Source organism: Stegastes partitus, unplaced genomic scaffold (assembly GCF_000690725.1).
Source record: "Stegastes partitus isolate 25-593 unplaced genomic scaffold, Stegastes_partitus-1.0.2 Scaffold941, whole genome shotgun sequence".
Classification (NCBI taxonomy): domain Eukaryota; kingdom Metazoa; phylum Chordata; class Actinopteri; family Pomacentridae; genus Stegastes; species Stegastes partitus.
The window spans coordinates 126,661-149,723 of record NW_007578672.1 but is presented as its reverse complement, the minus strand read 5'-3'; the positions used below and the strand labels follow the sequence as shown (position 1 = coordinate 149,723).

The following is a 23,063-nucleotide window of genomic DNA, read 5'->3' as shown; positions in this document are numbered from 1 at the left end:
AAAAATAAAAGAATATTGTCTTAATATCTACAAGCTGCAGCAGATGACCAGTGCTGCCCCTTTATTTCTCTGTCTTCCACATTTCTACAAACAAGATTTTTGGCCTTAACTCGTAGCTTTAGCGTCAGAATCTATTTAAAACCCTATTACAGAGCTTGTTTTAAATGTCAGCTGGAAACCTTGAAAAGTCAGCCACAGACGATGTTTCCAACAATCTCAAGGACCTAACGGTACCTCGGTTAGTGCCGTGTAGTATTTTTTTAACCGCTATTTTTGTCACTGAAGTGTTCTATCACATCTGAGGAGAAAATGATCAGACTCAGTGATCTTCGGTCCACTTGTGAGTTTACTGAGCACCACGCTGAGAATTCAGAAAAATGAGGTGATCTTGAGAGCGGCTGATAAGAAAATGTGGCGCATCATCCCAAATGTCACTTTTTCTGCAGCCCAATGTGCGTCATAGCCCCACTGCTGTGTGATCACCGCCTGACTCGCTTTTAAAGTCGGGAACTGCATGTATGCTAACATCAAAACCCCTTCAAGATCTCTGCTCTGCCAATCCTGTGACCTCGCATGTGGACAGAGCCGCTGTTCATTTTCCACATTGTGATTCCTTTCAACCTTCTGATTATGTGCTAGAGTTACATTTCACAAGTGACTATATACTTTGTGTATATTTTATGTTAGATATGTGTAACTACACAGTTCAAATTGCCTTCATTATATTTCTCCCACACAAGCCAGCGAGTGAGAGTTGTTTTTCCAGCCAGCTTTCATTTGCCTTTTTGTCTGAAATCAACTGTTATTGTTGTGCAGCACAGTAGTGCAGTGGTTGGCACTGTTGAATCACAGCAATAAGGTTCTGGTTTCAAATGTGCTGGCCAGCTGACGCCTTTCTATGAGAAGTTTGTGTGTTCTCCCTGAGCGTGTGTGGGTTTACTGAGGCTGAAATGGCCTTGTAGCTTAAATGGTGATAAACTGGCTGTAGGTGTGTGTAGTTGTCTTAGTTAGCTCTGTGATGGACTGGTGACCTGTCCAGTGTGTATTCACACCTAATATCAGCTGGGATGAGCTCCTGCAGGATGAAATGGATACAGCTAATCGACAGACTGCTCCAAATTCAACCCTTCAAATGCTGATACAATAAATCTTTTGGAAGAACCCACACATGAGTTCTTTGCCATCTTGTGCTTTTGATGAAGAATTTACAGTATAATAAATAATGAGACTGAATCTGTAAAAAAAAAAAAAAAAAAGTCAGTCTTATCCAAACAGAACACGCACTGTAGAACGTATATGGAGTTCAGCAGAATACACCCTCTGGTGCTGAGTGAGTGTTGCAGCAGTGAGACACCCCAGTTTTAAGCATACTGTACCAACAGACCCACTTAATTTTACATTTTAAATGCCTCTGGCACTAAACTAAGCCTGTCATCTTCAAGCTAATGCACTCTGTGCTCTGTATTCTGCAAAAATACCAAAAAAAAAAAAATCATGGATAACAAACCTGAATATTCTCTGGAAAAAAATCTTTTGTATAAAAAACAACTATTGTCTTGACTGCACATAACTGCACTGCATTCTGTCTTGCAATTATACACTGGATTTTGTTTTTTTACTTTTATCCTACACATGCTTTAGTTGTGTAATCAAGCAGTCGAGACAGCCAGATGGGGTCATGAGGAGAAAGCGGCAAAAATCATCTATCTGAAATTGGGAATTTCACACCTCTGCAGGCCTGGGTTTCTTCCGTGTGAGCTCTGAGTTGCTGTGATCGAGCTAGCTCTGTTGCTGCAGAAGTAGGACACAAAGTCTGTGGAGGCAAAGTGGGGGGATGGAGCGAGATAGAAATGGAGATGAGCTGAAGGGAGGAAGCGGTGGGATAGCGGAGAAGTGGGAGGGATTTCGTCGTTATTTCTGGGGAAAGAATGCATATAAAAAAAAAAAAGAGAGGGGAATTCTAAAACAAAGGAGGAGGCTGGGATGAGAAGACAGAAACCCAAAATGCTTTATACGCAGAATTGTCAGGACAAGCTTTATTAGTCACCAAGGGATCTATTTTGGGCCGCTGCACCCACACATTAGTGAAAAAAAATGGGGACATTTATGACCCAGTGTTCTGAAAGAAATCTGTTAAAGCACTAGTAAGTAAGAGCTGTTTTGGAGAGGAGGACGAGAATTACTACAGAGGAAACTCCCGGACCAGCTTTACTTTACGTGTGATAAATGACCACTATGAGCTGTGTATTTGCCCCAGCGTACACAGATAGACACATCATTGCATACCGAGAGCGCCAACAAGCCTGCCGCTTCTATTCCCTTGACCTTTGGTGCAGATGGTTCGTCTCGGTGTGCATGTGCGAGCGCATTTGTGCGTGTGTGCTGCAGTTCCACCCCCATGTGGCCGCAGCCAGGAGTTATGGGGCTCGTAAAGTCCCCTTCATGATTAATGGAAGAACAAAACTCTGCAGTTGGTGCACAGACATGAATACGGAGCTTTACACAATGCAAGTTGGCGAACTGCACCTGCAAACATCAACAAAATGCACTATTTGTTGAAAGATTTCTTTATTTTTTTGGCGTTTTTGTCTTTGTTTAACAGCGACGGTGGAGAGAGAGAGAGAGAAAATGTGGGAGAAGTTGTGCACTCGTGGTCATGACAGGGAGGCTACATATATCTCTGTGTGAACTCAATAGTGTACTGTGTGCGCATTAGGGGACATGGGAAGTGGGATCCGATAACAAGTGGTCACTGGAGACGCATTCTAACGCCGCGCATGAACTGACGTACTTAGAGCTGTCCACTTGTGAATGAATCACCCCATGTTCATGTCATGTGTGAACACTGCAAACAAGAAAGAATGTGGAAAAATGCAGGGTTTAGCCTCGTTTCTTCGGCTCTATGTCGATATATGGATGCTTCACTGCGAGAAGGAACATCACTTATAATCGCAATGTGGCCATTTACAGGAATCTCTGCAAGTATCTGTATCTCAAAGCGTGACAATATTCCAATGCATGTCAGCCATTAGGAATGTGTTTTTAATATGCAAAGATAACTTTTCTCTGTTGAGTGAAGTTTATTGTTCTGTGTGTGTTCGGTGCTTCACACTGCCAGCTATCTCAGGAGACCACCTGGTGAGATAAAGGTAGAGAAATGTTTTTTTTTTCTTTTTTTCCATTTTGTTTGTGAGAGTGGCTCAGTTTGACCGAGTCTCAGGTGGTGTGTCAGACATGCCTGAGGCTTACCTGTGGCCATTTTCCCGTCTGCTGCAGCAGGCCCGTCGGGGATAACACTCTTGACCTGGAGGAATTCATCGGGCTCGTCGCCTCCGATAATAGTGAAGCCGAAGCCCATGTTGCTCTTTTGGAGCGATGTGGACAAGAAACTGCCTTTCAGCTGAGTGGGGTCCCGCGTGAACAGCGGCTTTTCTACAAAGGACACAAACAAACAGGTTAAACAAATGCAAACGCAATTCTCCAAAGGCTTTATAGCAATCACTGAAAGGACCTCAAAGCTGGTGCAGGGCAGTGCTCACAGGGTGGGGGCATGGGTAAAGCGTATCCATTAAGATATGGGTGTAGCCACAGGAAAAAACACTGGCAGGGTATGAATTTCAACAGCGAAAGAGCAAACTCGGACATAGGTGGGGCTGTGGTGCTGAAAGATGCAGGTATGGTTCAATAGATTTGGCAAGGTACAAAGGCAGAATCCCTCCTAGCGCACCCAAACATAGAAAACTATCTGTTCCTCTCCTCCCATGCTGGGATATAGTGGGCAGAGGGGGTGCAGACAGCCTCAGTGGTGCAGTTCTTCAGTCCCGCCAAGGAAGCAGCAAAATTCAGCAAATGTCATGCCGTCAATCAGCTCCCAGAGAAGGTGTTTGGGAGGGTTAGGGAACAACTGGGAGATTTCTGAAGGAGAGAGAGCTGGGAAATGTCTGCAGGAGGAGCGTCGCAAGTAGGAATGAGAGGATCTCAGCCAACAAGCTTAGTCACACTTAGCCAAGTCTCCCATCTTGTCACCTTGGAAAGGAGACATGGCTAGCGAGCTAGTTTACATCCTTTTGTTTGGCGTCACTGGTCCAGACTGAGACTGAGTGATTACCCTCCCGCCTGCTTATGCCCGGTGATAATACAGGTCATAGTGCACGGCCGCCGCACAAATCCTTCAGCTGCCTCGAGGGAGAAGCTTGCTTGCGAGTTAGCATGCTTACAGTAAGTCAAAACGAGCGCAGGCAGCCATGAGAAGGACAGTCGGCCTCCTTTGCTTCCTTCTTGGCCTACTTACTGACAAAGTGCCACAGGGAGAAGGGGCTACAGACAGGCTGCTCAAGCACCACAGTGCAGGCGGAGGTGTGAAGTGGCTGCTGCTGCTGCTGCTGCTGCTGCTGCTGCTGCTGCTGCTGATGGGGGCACATATTCATCCGCCGAGTCAGAACACGCCGGAGTGGGGAGACATTGGCGGAGGAGGATGTAGCACACGCAGCAGCCCTGCGACCGATAGTTGGCGAGCGGGAGAGGTCGCCGAGGCTGTGGCAGCGCTCGGGCACCGGGCCGACCTGAGCGAGGGGGGGTCTGGAGAGGGTGGCAGAGGGGCTGGCATCCTCCACTGGCATCAAAGTTCGAAGGGGGAAAAGGAGGAGGAGGAGGAGGTAGAGGTGGAGGTGGGGAGAAAGGAGGAGAGAGAGCCTCAATGGAGTGTACACACAGTGTAACCACGGAGACAGTCTCTCTACCCAGAGCGGTGGACTACTACGTTACTACGGAAACAAACCTCCACTCCACCAGTCCAGACAGTTTTTTTTTTTTTTCTAGCAGCACATCCTTCTGCTACAAACTGGTAGAGAGTGAGAACTGGAATCAGCAAAACCAGTCATTAAACAAAACAGTGAATCACATTTAAAGCCACATGTTCGCTCCTATTTATATGACCAGTAAGTATTATTATCAGTGCCACCAAAATGCCAGCTTTCCACCCACTGTTTAATGAGGCTTATGTGTAAACTGATGCATCTTCGTGTCAGCATAACAATAATTCTGCTCTGCACAAGAAATAAGAGCTGTTGTACTTCTTTGTGATGTTGTTTGTAACATCTGTGAATCAAGTTCCTGTCCGTTGTCAGCGTTCCATGTAATGGACAACAATATCTTAAAGTATTCTGGTACATAGATGATCAGAAAGGAGCTGTTTGGTTTCATGTGTATAGATGCACTCAATTTGTCTGAAAAGCCTGGAAATGAATGAAGGATTAATTATTTCACCCTCTGAACCCCAAAAATCCTTCAATGGGTTTAAAAGGCATGCTACTTTTCTATCAGAGCATCATTATATCAGCTATGTGCTTCTTTTGTTGACGACATTATGCAAATCTGACCTAAAAAATGTGATATTTCATGAAAATCCCTTTTTTGTTTGCACTAACCAGATTCTGTAAGCAAACAAAAATAATGTGCTCCACTACATAATTAGGACTTTTTAAGCTTTTCACTGAGCAACTCGGAGACAAATATGAAGAAGAGTAATAAAAGATACAAGTAGTAAAATATCTTTGGTATATGCAATCACACTCTGCAGTGTTGGCAAGAGCAGTGGGCACTTTAAAAAATGCCATAAATAATGAAAGAACTTGTGTTGTTTTGCTTTTTATGATTTATGACATAACTGTGTTATGCTGCACAGAAGACATTTTGGAGTTGTGTTGTTTCCATGGAGGTGCAGGACTTTATATTACAGAGAAAAATGAAACCACAGTGAGGAAAAATATGGCAGCAGCAAAAAAAACCCCCAAAAAACTCACCCAGAAACTGCTTTGAGATCAGAGGATTAAATTGTTTCTGAAGTTGGAAGTTTTAAATTATACATGACATGTTTTATCAGCCAGTCTAGCTAAAATAAATATTATTAAATTATTAGTGTTATTATGTATTCATATTTGGGCTGAACACGATGTCAAAAAAACACAAATCTTACTGCAAATATTTTGATAAGTGTGAAGGTCAGTCTTTTAATTTCTTTTCCACTAAAAAAAGAAACTAAACTAAAATGATGATGATATAATTTTTACTGTGGTCTGCGCCAAACAATCATTTCCACTTATGTATGGTGAGTATAATGTGAAGGCAGCTCTGTCGCACCACGATGCTTCTTTTATTGTTGTGTGCTGCACTTTATCAAAAAATTGCAGCTCTTGCAGTGCAGATATTGCACTTGGCCATATGGCGATAACACATTTTAATTGATCGTTTTAATCGTTTCATCTCTGATGCATAGAATTTAGTGCAGCAGTGATAGTGAGAATATTATCTAAGGTGTTGAATTTTGATTTGTGAAAAGTTTGTGACACACATCTTTACCTAAAAGTTGTTGTCATTTTCACTCTTCCTATAGATTGCTGTTGTAAGCCTGCAGTCGCTGTCGGCTGCACTAAAATCCTCAAAGATTCCACAGATTTTACGACCGCTGTCGGACCACTTCAGAACTGTTCAGTTTGCCTTACGGGTCAGTGAGGTGTCAAATTCAGTCTGCAGCATCACATTACAGCCGGAGTCAAAAAGAACAGAAACAGAAGTAGTCCTGCAACAGATGGCTCGGCTCCAACACAGTCCTGATCTCAGCATCGTGAAATCAGTCCGGGATTCCATGAAGAGACAGAAGCAATTGAGATAAACCTAAATCCAAGAACTGTGTCCTCAAAGATGGTGGAAACTAAATCTACCAGCCAAGGACTGCGAAAAAATAAGCGTACCTCGGAGGAAGTGCTGCTTTAAAGGAGAATATTGATTGAGCTGAAGTATTTTCCTGCTCTTTGACTTTTAGTCTAAATTAAGATTCATGATAAATGTTTCATTTTCAAACTGCACCTGTCTGTAAATAAAAGTACAAGAGACTTTCAGTAGCACATAGACGGATGTGAAAAGTTTAAAAGACAAGGTTTACAACACACAGAGCAAGAATACTCTCTCAAAGATACCAGCAGTTAACAAATATGACTCTATATCAATGTTTTTTTAAAGAGATCAGCAAGGTGTCCTTACCTCTGTAGATGGTGGGGAGGGGCAGTGAGGACAGACCCTGGCTTTGCATCTGCTGCTGCTGCTGGAGTCTCCTCTTAGCCTCCAGGACTGGGTTCTCAAACTGGGTCCTTCTATTTATATGACTACGATGGTCAAAAACACACACAGAGAGAAGAGATTTCAGTCTCCACACTACCCCGCTAACACTTAGCTTAGCCCCCCTCTCGGCAAAGATCAGAACTAATAGACCTGGCACTACAGCAGCTATTCCTGTGATGATTAATTAAACGGCCGGTCCCCCAGATTGTGTAACAGCCGCAGAATGGCTTTTGCTGAGTAAAAAAGAACAAACGATTGATTCTGGGCTTTTCTTCTGCGATTCAGACTGTCTTATAACCACAATTATGTGAATCAGAGGCTGGGAGGAAACCTGCACACGGAGCAGCGATTTTTCTTTAACGTCCCACGTTGTTCTTAATTTAGTTTGTAAGGGGGGAGATAGTCAATGACTACAAATACTGTAATTTGCCAGTGTGAAATAATTAGTCATCATTAGATATTTCCCTCACTCTTTGAAACTGCATTGTGCACTGACACACACACACACACACACACCATCTTTCTATCCTCTCCTTATCTTTTAATGAACACCCCAGTATCACAGTGCTAATTACAAAACAGCTTGACTATATTTTTACATAGTTACATAATTTCAAGGTCTGGCAACTTTTTTTTTTTTTTTTTTTTTACTGGTATTTACAGGACGACAAAGACCCACAATGGAAGCGTGTTGAGAGGGTTTGTGAGGCGGCGAGTGTCATTCTGCAGGTTTTCTTAAGCAATGTGGAGCCAAACGACACCCCCTGCCTGTCTAAAAATAGAGCCACGTCCCTTCGCCCCAGAGTGGAGAGCATCCAGTCAAAAAAAAAATAAAAATGACACCCCTGAACGGGGAAGGGGACGCGCAGTTCAATAGAGAGGACAGGCCACTGCAGCACTCGCTGTGTGACAACACATGCATGGGTAGAGATGAACAGACATGCTTTCTCCTGAGATAAAGATGCACACGCAGCCAAATAAACTTCCCCCTGCAAACAAACAGTGAGGTGTCAGCAGGCAGACATAAGGAGCAACTCCTTCCAGGCTACGTCGCTAGTCTGCTCCTAATAAATATGATTAATACAGCACCAGCAGGCTACACTAAAAATCAAAAGCAAGTCATTACATATTAAAGATGTGCCCAACTTACTCGACATAGTAGCTGCCGTAAATGGGGTCATCGATTTTCTCCCAGCCGTACGGAAGCTCTGTAAGAAAACAACAGCAGCGAGACAACAATAATGAAGAGCTTGTTTATTCAATTAACTTGCAGCAGTATATTGATCCTGCATGAAAACATCTTTGCGGCAGGATTAGTTTACAGGATCATTTTACTGTCGGTAATTACCAAGAATTTGATTTGTACAAGTAACATGTTGACTGGAAGGACTGTTGTTCCCTCTCAGCAGGCTGAATGTTCAGACTTGTGACGTCTTTTTTTTTTTTGAAATCTCATCTTTTGTAAAAAATTAATGGCAACATGACGCGAGATAAATAAAACAACTGTGTTTTCGCAGCAACTTGTGACATTGATTGATTTAAAGAGGGTATTGGCTCTTTAAAGCCACGCATCAAATGCAACCCCCTCCAAGAAAGCGCTGAAAAATAACACCAAATATTGATAGATCTAGTGGCTGAATTTGAATCAGTAAAATATTCATGCCCTGCATCCTCTCCGAGCTGTAAATATTGGGTTTTGATGTGGGAACTTTGCATAGATTAACTTCACAGCCTCAACTGGTACACATTTCTGCTGGTGTTTTACAGTTTTATCTGCAAGTTACCAACGATAAATAGCAAATGACAGTCAGTTGCTGGCAGTGAGAGACAGATGAAACAACACAACACTTGTGATGGGAATTTGAATGACACATCAAAGTCAGATGTCAGCGCTTCAAACAAAGTCCAAAATTAACTAGTGTGCACAATGACATAGAGCCTGTGTGTACAAAGGCCACGTTTTACGAATATCCCTGAACAAAACTGAGGCTTTTAGGGAAGACAATCTCAATGGAATATAACATTTATACCCATTCTTCAAACAAATACCAACATCTGAAGTGTCAAACAGCTACAAACATGCACAGAGCAGTTGTCAGAAATCCTCAGAATGCTGCACTTTGTCCTCGGTCATGTGTTGTAAATCCTCCACGCAGCAACCTTGGATGGATTGACCACAGGAGTGCATCATAAAAGGAGATGATTTCACTCTGCTAAATTATTTGAAACATTACATATTGGATGTCCTCAGTATTGGGGCTGCGGTCTAAAGTTAACTCTTCAACTAGATGGTGGATACGCTTTCATATGACCAGTGAGTCATTGGTCAGACAATCGCAGGTGTTACCTTCATAAAAGTGCTCCATCAACAGCCTTCAAGGACTAATGCATTATTTTTGGCAGTGGAAAGAACATTTTCTGTGAACATTTTACAGCTTTAAACCTGCAAAACCGACTGGACAGTGCGATGTCCAACTCATTTAGTATTTACTTAATGTTAGCTTGAAGTCAGCTCCAAACTAACTGACTAACATGTCAAAGAAGTCGTAGGGGTTTCGTTTAAATGGATGGACAAAAAGTCAAGTCTAAACTTTGCAAACTCACATCGCAGTGCTACAAGTAATGTGGCAAATCATCTTAATGTGTTAGCTTTTCTCTGCTGTATTCTGGGATCTGGGATCACCATCTGTTGGAGCTCTGTCTTCAGAAATCATCTGAATATTTTTAGGGTGGTTGCACATTGGTCTTCTTGCTTTTATTTCAGAATAAAATAACTGTTAAAAATAATTAATATACTTTATTTAAAATTTATTTAAGCTCATAAGACTAGCAGGTAGAGCGAACTCATTGCACTGTAGCCAGTTTTATTAATCTGGAGATACAGTGCAGATGTTTTTTCTCCTCGACCAGTCGATCAGCTGAAGGGTAGGCTGAGTTGATGAAGATTTTCTTGATCAACTTCTAAGTCCTGCATTACACAAGTAAAGGCTCCTAACATGTTCACCATCACCATACAAACACATTAATGCTAAGCAGTCATATACATTATGTTAGCCTGTTAGCATGCTAATTAGCAAATTACAAAGTAAAACTATGGGTAATGTGAGTGTCAGCAGTTTTGCAGGTATTGGCTCATGAATCAACGAATGAGACACACAGAAATTTTGATCTGATGATGCCCCTTAGATGAAAAGTCTGGGCATAACCAACGTTTTTCATGATGGGGGGCATTAATCTGTGCCAGAGTCCATGGTAATCCATCTAATAGTTGTTGAGTAATATCACTCTCAAGCACAGATGTCAACCTCATGGTGGTGCTAGAGGAAAAGTCAGGAAATCACCATCAGTAAGATTAATAAGTGCAGGTACATAATTCATGAGCAATCTGTCAGAGGAATGTTGAGACATTTCACTTTGGACCAAAGTAATAAATTAACTCACAAACCTAAAACTTCTACCTGCTCAGATACAGTAAAGAGTTTTAACTTGTCCCAAAAAGTAGCCTGTAACTTTTCAACAGCTCTGTATGACTGCAAAGTCATAGATATTTCTGCTGCCTCAGCTTCTTTCTGCATGTGGATGGTACTGCAGTATGTGCTACTTTTGTTCTCAGTGATCACAGCTCATCTTCCTTCAAACCCTGACAGTCATCAGTCATCCTGGACCGGACTGTCAAAGTTGCCCTTTCCTCTTTCCTCAGCCTACAGCTCAGAACACAGCTTAAAAAAAAAACATATCTAGAAGGAGTTCTCCCTTTGCTTTCCAGGATATGAGCAATTAGCATTTAAAGCATATTCCCACATGTAGTGTTTTAGCATAATAGTGTAATCATTCAAAACTAAGTTGGGCACATACTGTGAGAGGCTGCAGCTGAAACAGCATCTAAGCTGAATCTAGCACGGAGCTCGGGGACGGTGCGTTCCAAGCGCTGCTCGGGCTTAGAGTCAGACCAACTTTGATTAGTGACAATGCAAAGTTAATCAGGATGAGAGCAGAGATAACAGCGGAGAAAATGCTTCCTAATCAGAAAGGGAAGCAACCAGAGGAAGCACCTCAGGCTCCTGAGGACCGTGCGGCTGGTTGAGGATCACGGCTGCAGCTTGTGAGAGACGGGATATAATGCACTGTGTGGTCATTGCATCTGTTTAATAATACTCCTTGACCTAGTTTACAGACTCAATAGAGTTCTATGCAAACTCTCATCCCTCCTGGTCCTCCCATGCGAGAGATCGCAACAGTGCTGGTGTAGTGTTTGTGCACGTGCCATATGCTTCTCTGAACCCCTGCCCCCATCCCCTCAAAACAAATGATTAAAGTTTCAGTAGGATGCACTATTTTTTGCCTGCACACTCACTAAAATGCATATTTGCCCCGCGCGCACACACACACACACACACACACACACACACACACACACACACTTGGTTGTGAGTGATATAACAGAGTGCTGCGAGCAGCTTGACAGCCCACGGGAATACCTCCTGTGAACACTGCAACATTCCTTAGCCCATCTCCACTCATTAAATATGAAAGAGAGTGTTTCATGTTCTCACCTTTACTGGGTGCTACACACACATGCACATACATACAGATTATGTTACTTACTTTACACGTGCACTAACCCTCCGCTATCACTTGCATATGCACGCACACACACACACACAGACGCAGGAGATCAAAGGGCTGTCATGTATCTCAGCAGTCTTCTAATGAAAAGCTTTTCTATTAAAACGTCCAAAGAAGGAGCCGCAGGAAACCAGAAATTCCTCTGCTTTCAGTAACAAGAAGAAGCCAGATGGACTCTATAAAACACCCTCTTTAAGGGTAATTTCACTTTATAACGACTAGGGTGTCATTTTCATTTTCAATTTCTGTCAGTTAACGGCGCACTCATCAAATCAAAAGCGAAAAGTCTGGCGAATATAAGACACAAGTGGTCAGATGATCAGACAGATTGCAAACAAGGAAACTAGATCGTTCAAATCACTTTTTTGAGAGGTTAAAGAATCAAACACTGACAATAAATCTGTCAGACATCTATGATTCCCTGATTGCTTATGTTCCTTGCCTAGTTGGCCTCATTTTTAGTAATAGTGTTGTGTTCCCAAAGCTCAGCAGTTAAAGGAGCAGTTCAACATTTTATAAAGGTGAGCTTTTTGAGTTACACAAGAAGACTGACACTGTGTGTGTGGAGTTAACACTAAGAGGTGATTGAAACTCTAAAAGAGTTAATTAGCACCAGACTTAATGCTAAGCTAAGCTAATTACCTGCAAACAGTGGTTGCTATGTCCCCAAAATAGGCTTGCATGATTTGAGGAAAATCTGCAATATGTAAAACCATGACTGTGATGATAATGTGACTTGCAGTATATAAATATTAAAGCATATTCAAATCCTACATGTCTTTCTGTTTGAATAGCTATACTGCTAACATAGACATCAAACATCGAATAGGCAATTCCTACTGAATAAAGAAATGAAAGAAATGATTTCAAACATGCTTTTATTGAACAGACTGCAAATGAAAACCCAACCAGTCAAACATAGTAATTTAATAACTATAAGACACTGAATTCAATTCCCTTTGCTCTGTTTAAAACACTTTTTTCTAGACTCGACAGAAACATCTCTCGATATTCTCCTTGCTTCTCTCTTGCAGTCACCACCAAATTGACATTAATTAATGTGATGGGAGCTGAAGGCCAGCTGGAGCTTCATCTGATTGGCCAAACGCTGTCAATGCATGGCCCATGTATTCTATTTGATAGGTCAAACATCCACATTCTGAGTTTGAATGCATGGTGTGTTTAAACAGAATCATTTTTCCTATTCACTGCATTTATAAGCAGTCTTATGTTATGTGTTGAGTCATATGAGGATGATGATGAAAATATAGCACAAATATGAAAGTGGCACAACTACAGACGAGTCATAGGACATTGAACAGACTTAATAATACAAGTTACACAACGGCGTCTCAGCAGTAGGTAAAGCTTGCTAACGTTAAGCCCACAGAAGCAAACGAGACGCAGCTAAAACCCGTTCTGTTGGTTTTGAAATCAAATGTTTAAAAATTAGTTTTTTTGGGAGAATTTCAGCTGCATTTTTAATTGGAACTGTGGAGCGAGACAGTAAAAGAGAGCAGGAACATGACGTGCAGCAAATGGTCGAGCCAGCTGGAAATCGAACTCTTGACTCGCTGTTCAGGGCGTTTGGGTCAACTGTTCACGACTGAGGAAATGAATGTTCTCTACAAAGTTACATACTCTTGCTTTAATGAGGTTGCTCGCTGTAAGAGAATGACATGGCAGTGTTATTGATCTTTGTGTCTTTCCCAAAATGGCAAACCAGTCCCGAAACTCAGTCAATAAAATATTATTACTGATGAAAATTAAGGCCAACACTATTGAACCACTTGTAACATGAAACTAAGTAACTTTTATATGAAGACATTCATCGCCTCATTAATAAAAAGAGGAATTCAGGAGCAATAATAATAATAAGAGTGTTTTTCTGCTACTTTTCAGTCTGGTTTGATGATTAGTTCAAGGAGGCTACTGTTAGTCAACGTTGAACAGCGACTTCATCACTTTTCTGCATTGTTAAGCATTTATTATCATCTTTGTAGCGGCTACTTGTGGTTAGCGGCTGTTCATCACCATAAGTTACACACTCTTCCTTTGAGCCGCTGGTGTAATGGCTGCAGTGCCTCACACACACATAAACACTACAATGGCGTTTCTTTCACCGAGCAGCGGTGTTGATAAATGCTGAACTTCGGAGGATTGTCTCTTTGCTTGCTCTCTTTTGTCTGGCTCCACTGAGAGCAGTCCATAACCTCTCTGTCAGCAGCTTGCAATGGAGTACTAACTCCCAGGGACGAGGCGAGAGAAAGTGTGTATGTACGCCACATAAAGCCGACGCCGCTTATCACTGCCATGCCGCATGCGTCCATGAAGGAAATGTCAACCCGGTGTGGATTTTTCAGGTATAGGAGCTCTTATGATGGAGCTCCGAAGTGAGCGGAAAAATGTTTACGACTTCTAGTCATGCCACAACATCCATCCCGCAGTCACAGGTGGAGGGCCTCTTACTGCCAGCAGGAGGCATCCTGGCATCTTCCGAACATTTTCTCCCACCAGTGGCACTCAATAATATCTCTCTCTGTCACCTTATTTCCCCCCTTCTTCCTCCGTGTTTCCATCTCTTCCTTGCCTAAAGTATCCTCTCATCTCACATTCTCATGCAGCACTTCTGAAAAGGCAGTTTTTGAAGTGAAGTTTCATGCTCACACGCTTGTGCATTTTTTATTCTGCCTTTTCTAATTCGGTCTTTGGACCAGGGTGGCAAACCACACAGCCCTCAGACACTGCAGGGACTTACCCATGCCCTGTTTCTTTCTCTCTCCCCCCCAATTCTTTCATTTCTTCCACCTTTTGAAAAGCAAACAGGCTGAACTGAATCATTTTCAGTGCCTCGAGCCTTTTGTAGTCACCAAAAATTAAAGTCCCTTCCTGCTGGATAGTGCACCGCACAGGGCTTCATTTATCATGTCACCATTGAATGCAGCCCACATTCGAGCACCGAGAAAAACTTCTGTGGACTGATTTATTAAAGTTTCTTCTGGTCAACATGGGCACAAAAAAAAAAATACAGAATGAAGATATGGTTTTGAGAAACAAGGATTTAGGACCACTCAATTGGCTGAACAATTTGATGAAAACTACAGTATACTGTATAGGCTTCTGAAGAAATAAATGGAGTTTAGTTGGACGTTGTTGTGACAGGGGTTCAGATATGCCTACTGCAGATACAATTCTTTGTAAGTACAGTCCAACCTCAATTATCTAAACTTCAAACCTTAGCTGGAAAGTTTCTGAAATGCCACCGTGGACAAAGAAGCTGTCACAGAGTTACAATACTGCCTTTAATTATCTTTCTGTTCTGAAATGTCATTGCGTTCACAGACACATTGTTCTGCACTAAAGTTTTTACGGGCTTAAATGCTTTGGGTCTTATCCATCTCACAAACTCTCAATCAGGGAGGTCCTCTGACTGAGTCCCTCTCTGGTCATTGATTAAACGTCTTACAACTCATCTCTGTGTATCCAAGCTGTATGTTTACAAATTTGGGATTTTTTATTTATTTATTTTTTTAATAAGCTTTCATGCCTTAAAATAGCTTCAATGTAACTCTACATTGTTTTGTCCTCTAGAACGGGCAGATCAGTGAAGTCCCTACCTTTTTCCTCCACACAGCCCCACACTACTTACTGCATCTCAAGCACACCAGCTCACCAAGTCTGAATCAGTGTTTGGAGACTGTCAATAGTACATTGTGGTTTCAAGGTGGCAAAGTTTAGCCATGGTGTTGCCTTTTAGCATGGAAAAACATCATATGGAAAAGTTAACAAGGTATTAAGAGAAAACAAGGTATTAGAAGCTATCTACAGGAACAAGAAGAGGAACAAAAGTCTTGCAACAGACTGACAGTTTGGTCTGACAGCACCCTGATTTACCTTCAATGTGCAGCCTCAATCGGACTTGCCAAATAACTGAAAAACAGTACACAAGTGCACCAAGAAGAACTGGCTCGCACTAAATACTGAGTGTTTTTCTATGTTGAATTCTGTACAGAACTATGTATTTAAAGATACAATAACTGAGTTTAATATCCTTTAACATAAAGTGACTTAAGTGTACATTTTTAATTTAAAAAAAAAAAATCTTTGATTGTATATCAGTGCCCAACAGAATAAATCCCAGGTGTACTTTAAATGAAACTTAACACTACAGCCCACATTAGATGCACAACTATTTAGTCATTTATGTTTAAAGTGCAGTCAAACCAAGCAACACTCTCTAGGGTTAAAAAATGAAGCCAAAATGGAAGCATCATAAATTGCAGTCCCTTGACTGTCCACTTGAGGCTTGCTCCAGAAGTGAGTCAATGCCGATTGAGTCCCATGTTAAAATGTTAAGCTTTACATCAGAAATTTGACTGTTTACAGGCTGGTGCAAATAAAGGTTTTAGTCTCTATAGCTGATTTCCCCATTAATATTAACTGTATGGGGAGTGAATTTTTATATAACTCACCAGTTTAAATTGTATCAAGGCTGAAAGTTATGCATGATTTGGTGTGTGGCTGCTCTGAGAGACAAGTGGGTTTGTCTATCTTGAATACAGTCCATGAGTCAAACAAATAAATCGACACGGATTTAATAAAGATGTCAGTCAATACTGGGCCCTTTTCGGTTCAGTGACAGCCTGACGTATGTGAGGTTCTAAAGGTTTTTTTTTTTTTTTTTTTACAAAACAGCAAGATAACGCCAAGTTGGTCAGCTTGATGTACATATGCAAGTATTTGTTCCTGTTTAACTATCCTCTGCAACATCTGAAACTGGTCCACTGACAAAAAAAAAAATCCAGAACATAATGATTTACTTGTTTTTAGATGCATTTTTGATGAATGATCATTTCAGTGACAAACGCGTTGCATTTTCTGTCACCTCTTTAATCAGCTGAGTGCTCTTTATGTGCCACAGCAGCAGTAATCCAGCAGCTGTAGGAGGGCGAACAGTAAACACTGAGGCTGATATCAGCGTGATAAAGTTACAAACAATAAAGCTCGATCACATTCTGCTTCATTTCCTGTGATTCCCTGGTGCCTCGGTAGGAATCTTAAATCCAGCGAGGAATGGCGCGCCCCATTCAGTGAATACTAAATGTAAATACAACGATATTGGGAAATGCAAGTGGGAAAAAAAAGCACCCAAACGTCTTTATATATGAAGTCAGTGAATCTCACAAGGTGGGAAAAGGTATTAGCTGTAGGTATTATGTGTTTCTGTAGCAGAGAATGAATTGGCTGCCCACTTGCCCAACTGAACATTAATACACTCAGACCACCTGTGAATTCAACTCCCCCCATGTTCAAAATGATGAATAGTGGTGTTTGCAGAAAAATGAAGCCATTTGTTTTGAGATTACCCAAGGTTCTAGGTCCGCTGTGCAGATCAGCAGAAAGCTTTGTGGTGAAAACCTCATTTTTGAAACATCTAACAACCCCTTACGTGTCCAATGCTACTGCTAAAAAAAAACTCACAATGCTTCATGATGCTCCCTTTGAGTCTTTTTAGACTCGTCACTGTCATTAGTTTTCTCAGTGACAACTACGAATAAGATAAACAGAGCTATAATTACACAGACATGATACTTTCAGAAGATCTGCAGGTGATGATGAACTCAGACTCAATATTTCCGCAACCAGTCAAACCTATAATTCATAAACTCAGCTGCCCCTCCAATCAACAATGAAACATTCTCCAGTTTTTGTAGTGATAATCACCATCCTGTCTGTCATAATAATCAAAAGCACAATCAAAGTCGTAGGAAAGGATGCTGTGTGCTTTGAAGGATGCTCACTGGCCCTGTCAGGTACAAATTTATCTGAGCCATGCTGGGCTTGTTGATGGGTAAACATGACTTGGAAGAGAAAGTCTCACCTGGAAGACAAGGGCTATTTACCATCTTGTGTTTCACTGCAGAGGGAGCGTGGTGGAGAATAAAAGGCAGTTTAAGGAAAAGAGGCTGGAACAGCAGGGTTCGATTATCTTGTGTGTGGAGGCTGCTGACTAATTCTTTTCCCTTCATCATGAAGTGTAGCGATAATGTGCCAAGAAATACACTGATGTGCCAACAAAGGCAGGGAAGAATAAAACGGAGCATTGCAAATGTTTTGTGAGGAAGGAAAGGCATTAGAGGTATTTGTTAATTCTCAGGGATACACACAATGCATTTTGTTAAACAAAAAACATGTGAGATCATTTGTAGGACTGTAGTGGTATTAGAAAACAGTAATCTGCACTGCTACGCAATTTCCTCTCGGGGATCAATAAAGTGTTTCTGTTTCTGATGCTGATATGTGTTTAGAAATAACAGAAAATAAGATTTGACATTGGTGCTGACAGGTTTTTCGATGAACTTTACTCAGAAATGGCCTTGTGGTGCTGCATCTGCGCCTCTACATTTGTAATGGCCATAGTATTATATGCTGTAACAGGTAGGGAATGTCTAAAAGCCTAAAATGCCTAAAGTCTTGTCCAGAGAATTGAAAGCAAAAACATTTAACTCAGAAGTTCTGATGCGCTGAAGTACCGGAACAATAAGGAATTAATACACAGTAGCAGAATGTATAGAAATATTGGATGTCTTGATATCAGATTTTACCAATCCTGTTATTGTGACCAAAAGAATTCATGATGGTGATATCATTACTATATCTTCCTCTTCTTCTTTTTTCCCTTTTTGTTGGGTGGCAACCAGTTTTAAGTCCAACACTGAAACCTACGATGTTGAGTGTTAACCAGATAGTTACTGGTGGTAGATACTGTTAAACTACAAATAGTTAAACACTTTCCGTCTGTCACTGATTAAAACTCAACAAACTCTTCTCTGTGTACTAAAGTTTTATACTTAGACTTTTTTTAAAAATGAAAACAATCCTTTCATGTCTTAAAATAGATTTAATTATTGTTTCTTCTAGAATGTGCAGATCTATGAAGTCTTTATCTCCACTACTTGCTGCAGTTTGAGCACACCAGCTCAGCTGGGACTCCACTTACTGTACCCAATGACAAGTTGCACTATTGAAGCAATGCCAGTGCACATGTTTGAACCAGAAATCAATTCTGAAGAAGAAGAATTATAAGGAAAGACCCACTCTGCAAGCTGACAGGATTGGTTCTTTTGGTTTGTTATGTATGAAACTCTGGAAGTCTGATGAAACTTTATTTTTGAGGTGGGTAGACTGCGGGTGGTGCTGATTTCAGTCACAACATGTTGTTTGGCATATAAAAACACCATAAGGACATGCTATACAGGTTTAAAAAAACTTTGATTTTAACCAGAGGGGGCCTTTAAATATTGATATTTATTGGGCTCTAGACTACGAGTTCATTATGTTGTACTGTTAACACAGCTGTGAAAGTGAAGATTGCAATGATGTGTCATTTTAATGAAACAACTTGGGTCAAACTTGTGGTTTACCTTTGAAGACTTGTCAAACCTGGAAACATGTTGATCTGACATTAGGTACTCATGCTCAGTATGTGCATATGTTCCTGTAATTACATATTCAACATGCTACGGTTCCCTGAGGTAAAATGCACAAGCTCAGTCACTCTAATATCTGTAAGGTAGTCCTATAGCTGAGTCTGTTAGTCTGAGCGTGATAGAACCACACAGGAGTTTGACACAGATTGATGTGCTGAGATTGACCATTACACCATCACATCACAGACAAACTGACAAAGGCAGCACATACTCTTTTTTTTCCTCCCCACTGGGCAAAGATTCTTGATTTCATCTTTTAGAAGATGATTAATAAACCAATATATCTCCACAGTGACAGGAAAAGTCAAAGCAGCAGCCATGGCTTTGACAACAAATCAGTTAATTGTGTCACTTGCTGGCAACGGCGCTCTCCTCTGCTGTATTATTCTCCATTTCAATGAGCCTCTGTTTTTCCACAGCCCGTTTTCCTGTTAAATGCACCTGTGCAGTGTGGAGAAATCCGTGTCCTCACATTCCCTCTACTGCAAAGTCTCGCTGGTCGCTGACTCACAGCGAGCAGACAACAGTTAAGCGGCAGAATAAAAATGAGAAAGAAAAACAGAATTCACAAGCTTGTAGCTTATCACGACATTCCAGGGACAGGAAGAGACGTACCGAACTGTGACCTGGTACTTACTCTTTCCTCGTTGCCTGCAAAGTTCTGGTTTATTTGGCGAGTTCTTTGTGAAAAACACTCTTTTACTTTCCTGCTGCAGTATTAAACCCTCTCCCAGTCCCTCTGAGGTCAGAGAAAGTGCTATTTTGCGAGACCCTTTTGTTAGGTGTTAAATAGGGTAATTATGTAAAGTAGCGTAGTTCATAATAACCTCCTGGATGCTGTTGATTAGATAAAATTATGTATTAAGGTTAAGTAGATTCAACTAATTCCTAACTCAATTAGAGTCCATACAAACACAAAAATGTGAAAAAAAAAGAAAATATCCGTCAAAAGTTGAACCACAGCTGCAAAAAAATTACAGTCTTCAGTTTAGCCACACACAGATTAATACACATGGCTTGAACTTAAGTGGGTGCATTAATTTTTTTACAATAGGAAAATTAACTGTTGATCGGACAAGACAAACTGAATGCATCTGCTCACAGTCCAGTATAAGTTATTGATTTATTGTTACGTTTTCATAGAGAAAGATCACTAAAGCAGGTTAAGTTATCATCTAATTAAACTAATAGCATGAAAAATAAAATAAAAACAATTTGTTATTCCATCTCTGAACACTTGCTGAGAATTCTGCCCTCATAGTGGCTCTCAGACCAAAACCCAGTGGTTCCTACTGGAGGTGCACATTTTTATAAAATGCTCACAAACATACAGTTTCACTTTTAAAGGCTGCTCAGGATGTATTTCAGCTGGACACTGTAGTTTGTAGTGAGTGTTACTTAAACAGGAGTTAATAGTGCATTTTTAGATGCTGATTATTACACATACGGTGCTCCAGTGAGCATTTCCGGCAGCCGGATGGTGTCTCTGGGTCTGAATCCACGACTTTTTAAAAGCAGCAGAATAGCATTTCTCAGTTTCTAGACAATACTTGTTAGAAGGATTAAGTCATTGCTGTTTTTTGTCTTTTCATTGAATTTGTTGATGAACAACAAACAAGTTCCAAGAGTATGTTTATAAAATGCAAACACTAGAACTGATTTAAATTTGGCCACTGTATCCCCTCAAGTCCTCTTCCTGTGCAGCGTTACACTGCTTCCATTGCTCCTGCCATATTTGGAACTCTCTCTGGAAGTCCTGTTCTGAACCCTTGTTGGTGAGCATTTACGATTTCACCAAGCACCTCAAACCAGTGAGGAAACGTCAAATTCTGTGTCAAACTGACCCAACCTTTAGTTTGAGGATTATTGCTGGTGATGAGAGTTGGCCAAGACATCAAAGAGCAGTTTTCAGTGGTAAAGCCTGCAGTCTCCCAGTTTGAATGAGATGCATTATGCTGGATATACAGTATGTTCCTTATTTGTTTGACATGATGAGGTTTGTGCACCAACAGTTTGTCCCCCAGGTTTACAAAGCCAACACAGGCTTCTAGTGTTAACATCCTGAGGCATCTGAAAGAGAACGATGAGTGCAAACAACCTATACTGTGCCATTGCACTCACTAGGCGCTGAAATTGCTGAGCTTGTTGGCCGTACCATCACAATTGTTCCCGTCTACCTGTCCTACTTGCCAGATTTAGCTCCCTTGGACTTCTTCTTCCTTCCCACAATGAAACTAAAGTTGAATGGTCAACATTTTGAGAGTGGTCATTAATGGCATTTGATGCATTTACAGAACAAAGCTTTTTAGAGAGCACAGCAGGAGCGCTGGACAAGAAGATTACTTCAAAGGGAATAGCGGTCAAATATAAATTCGGTGTGGTTTTTGCATTTTGCAGAACTTTCTGATCGCCCTTCACATCCTAACACAGATTTAAAACCTGGAAAAACAACATGATATCTATAATAGATTGATACATAGCCCAGCTCGACTTGGAGTCTCAGTTGATTTTAACGCAGTTTAAAACATAAATTGCGACCGGCACCCACACACACTGTCAGTTAATTCAGCAGTCCCATGTCACACATACACCTGCCGCACAGAGTCTTGTGAATCCTGCTTCCAATCTCCAGGCCTCAGGCATGCTCTGCCGGGGATGTTCTCAAAAATACACCCATCAATCATGCTGCAGACAGCTACGCTGGCCCTCCCCGCTACTCCACTCCCGACTGCTGCAGGAGGCTCAAGGTGAAGGAGGGTGCTGCGTCTCTCCGTCTATAATAACTCACCTGTAGGACTGCGCACACACACACACACACTGCATGGTGTTCACATTCAGTGTCCCCTAAAAAAAACTTCCTGCATCCCGCAAAAAAAAATTATCATGAAATCTCTCTCCAAAGTCCCACTGAGCCGTTTAAAAGGACGAGATAACGAATAGGAGAGATGACATTTCCCAGGCAGGAGGAGCTTTGCATTACGACGCCCATCTGGACAGGAGTAATGAAGTATCGGAGGAACATGCAAACACACACAGTATGGCTTTTTTTTTTTCTATTAAACTGCAGATGTGAGAAAAGCGAGTAAAACACGAGTCCTGCTATTTCCCCCGGAGAGAGGACAGGAAGGGAGCTAGCCTGCGAGACACGATAATAACTTTGTCTCTTTGCCCGTGAAACTCCTCACATGACCAGAATGTAATTACCAGTCTGGGTTTGGTACCCTCTACATGCTGATGAGCGCCGTCTGCTGGGATTCGTAAAGACCAAAGACAAAGAAGCGCAGTAACACGATTAAATTCCTTTAAACCTGAGCATCACGAGAGTCCTAATCCCCCTCTGCGTTCATTCACATACTGTACGTCGAGTTTGCGCTTCTCCAGATAGGACGACGCCGACGTCTGATGAAACGCGCTGAAATAGCGGCGAACAACATCTTACAGTTTTGTCTGCTTTTAATTTACTTATCAGGGGGATTCTCTCTACCTGGGTTGGCGTTCGGGGGTGAAAAACAGGCTGAATAAGTAAAGAATCAAGTGAGTCAACAGTGGGGGCCCGCTCGGTTTCTTTTCTCACAGCCAACAAATATTTGGCAGGATTGGAGGGAGGGGGGGAGAGAAAAAAAAAACAACAACCAAGTTTAAGAGAAGGGAATTAAAGCAAACAGCGAGGTTCTGTAAAGAGCCTGTCCTAGTTCTTTTTCGTCTACCAAAACAAAAAGAGGCGACATGAGGACAGGTGGGAGGCGGGGAGGGAGGAGAGACGAGGGGAGGGGGGGGACACAAAGATGGTTATAGAGGTAGAGGGAGGAGGTGAGAAAAAAAAAAAAAAAA

At 41.5% G+C, this 23,063-nt stretch overlaps 1 protein-coding gene across 1 annotated transcript in view; it reads right to left on the bottom strand.

Annotated features, from left to right (window-relative positions):
* The window catches only part of magi2a (membrane associated guanylate kinase, WW and PDZ domain containing 2a), a gene marked incomplete at its 5' end in the record, with an annotated part of 198,934 nt that overhangs the window by 55,887 nt on the left and 119,984 nt on the right, over nucleotides 1-23,063 (bottom strand). Inside the window, 3 exons of the mRNA XM_008294103.1 lie at nucleotides 3,250-3,432; nucleotides 7,039-7,160; nucleotides 8,267-8,324. Coding sequence (XP_008292325.1) covers nucleotides 3,250-3,432; nucleotides 7,039-7,160; nucleotides 8,267-8,324 — 363 coding nt within the window. The remainder of the gene's footprint in view (nucleotides 1-3,249; nucleotides 3,433-7,038; nucleotides 7,161-8,266; nucleotides 8,325-23,063) is intronic.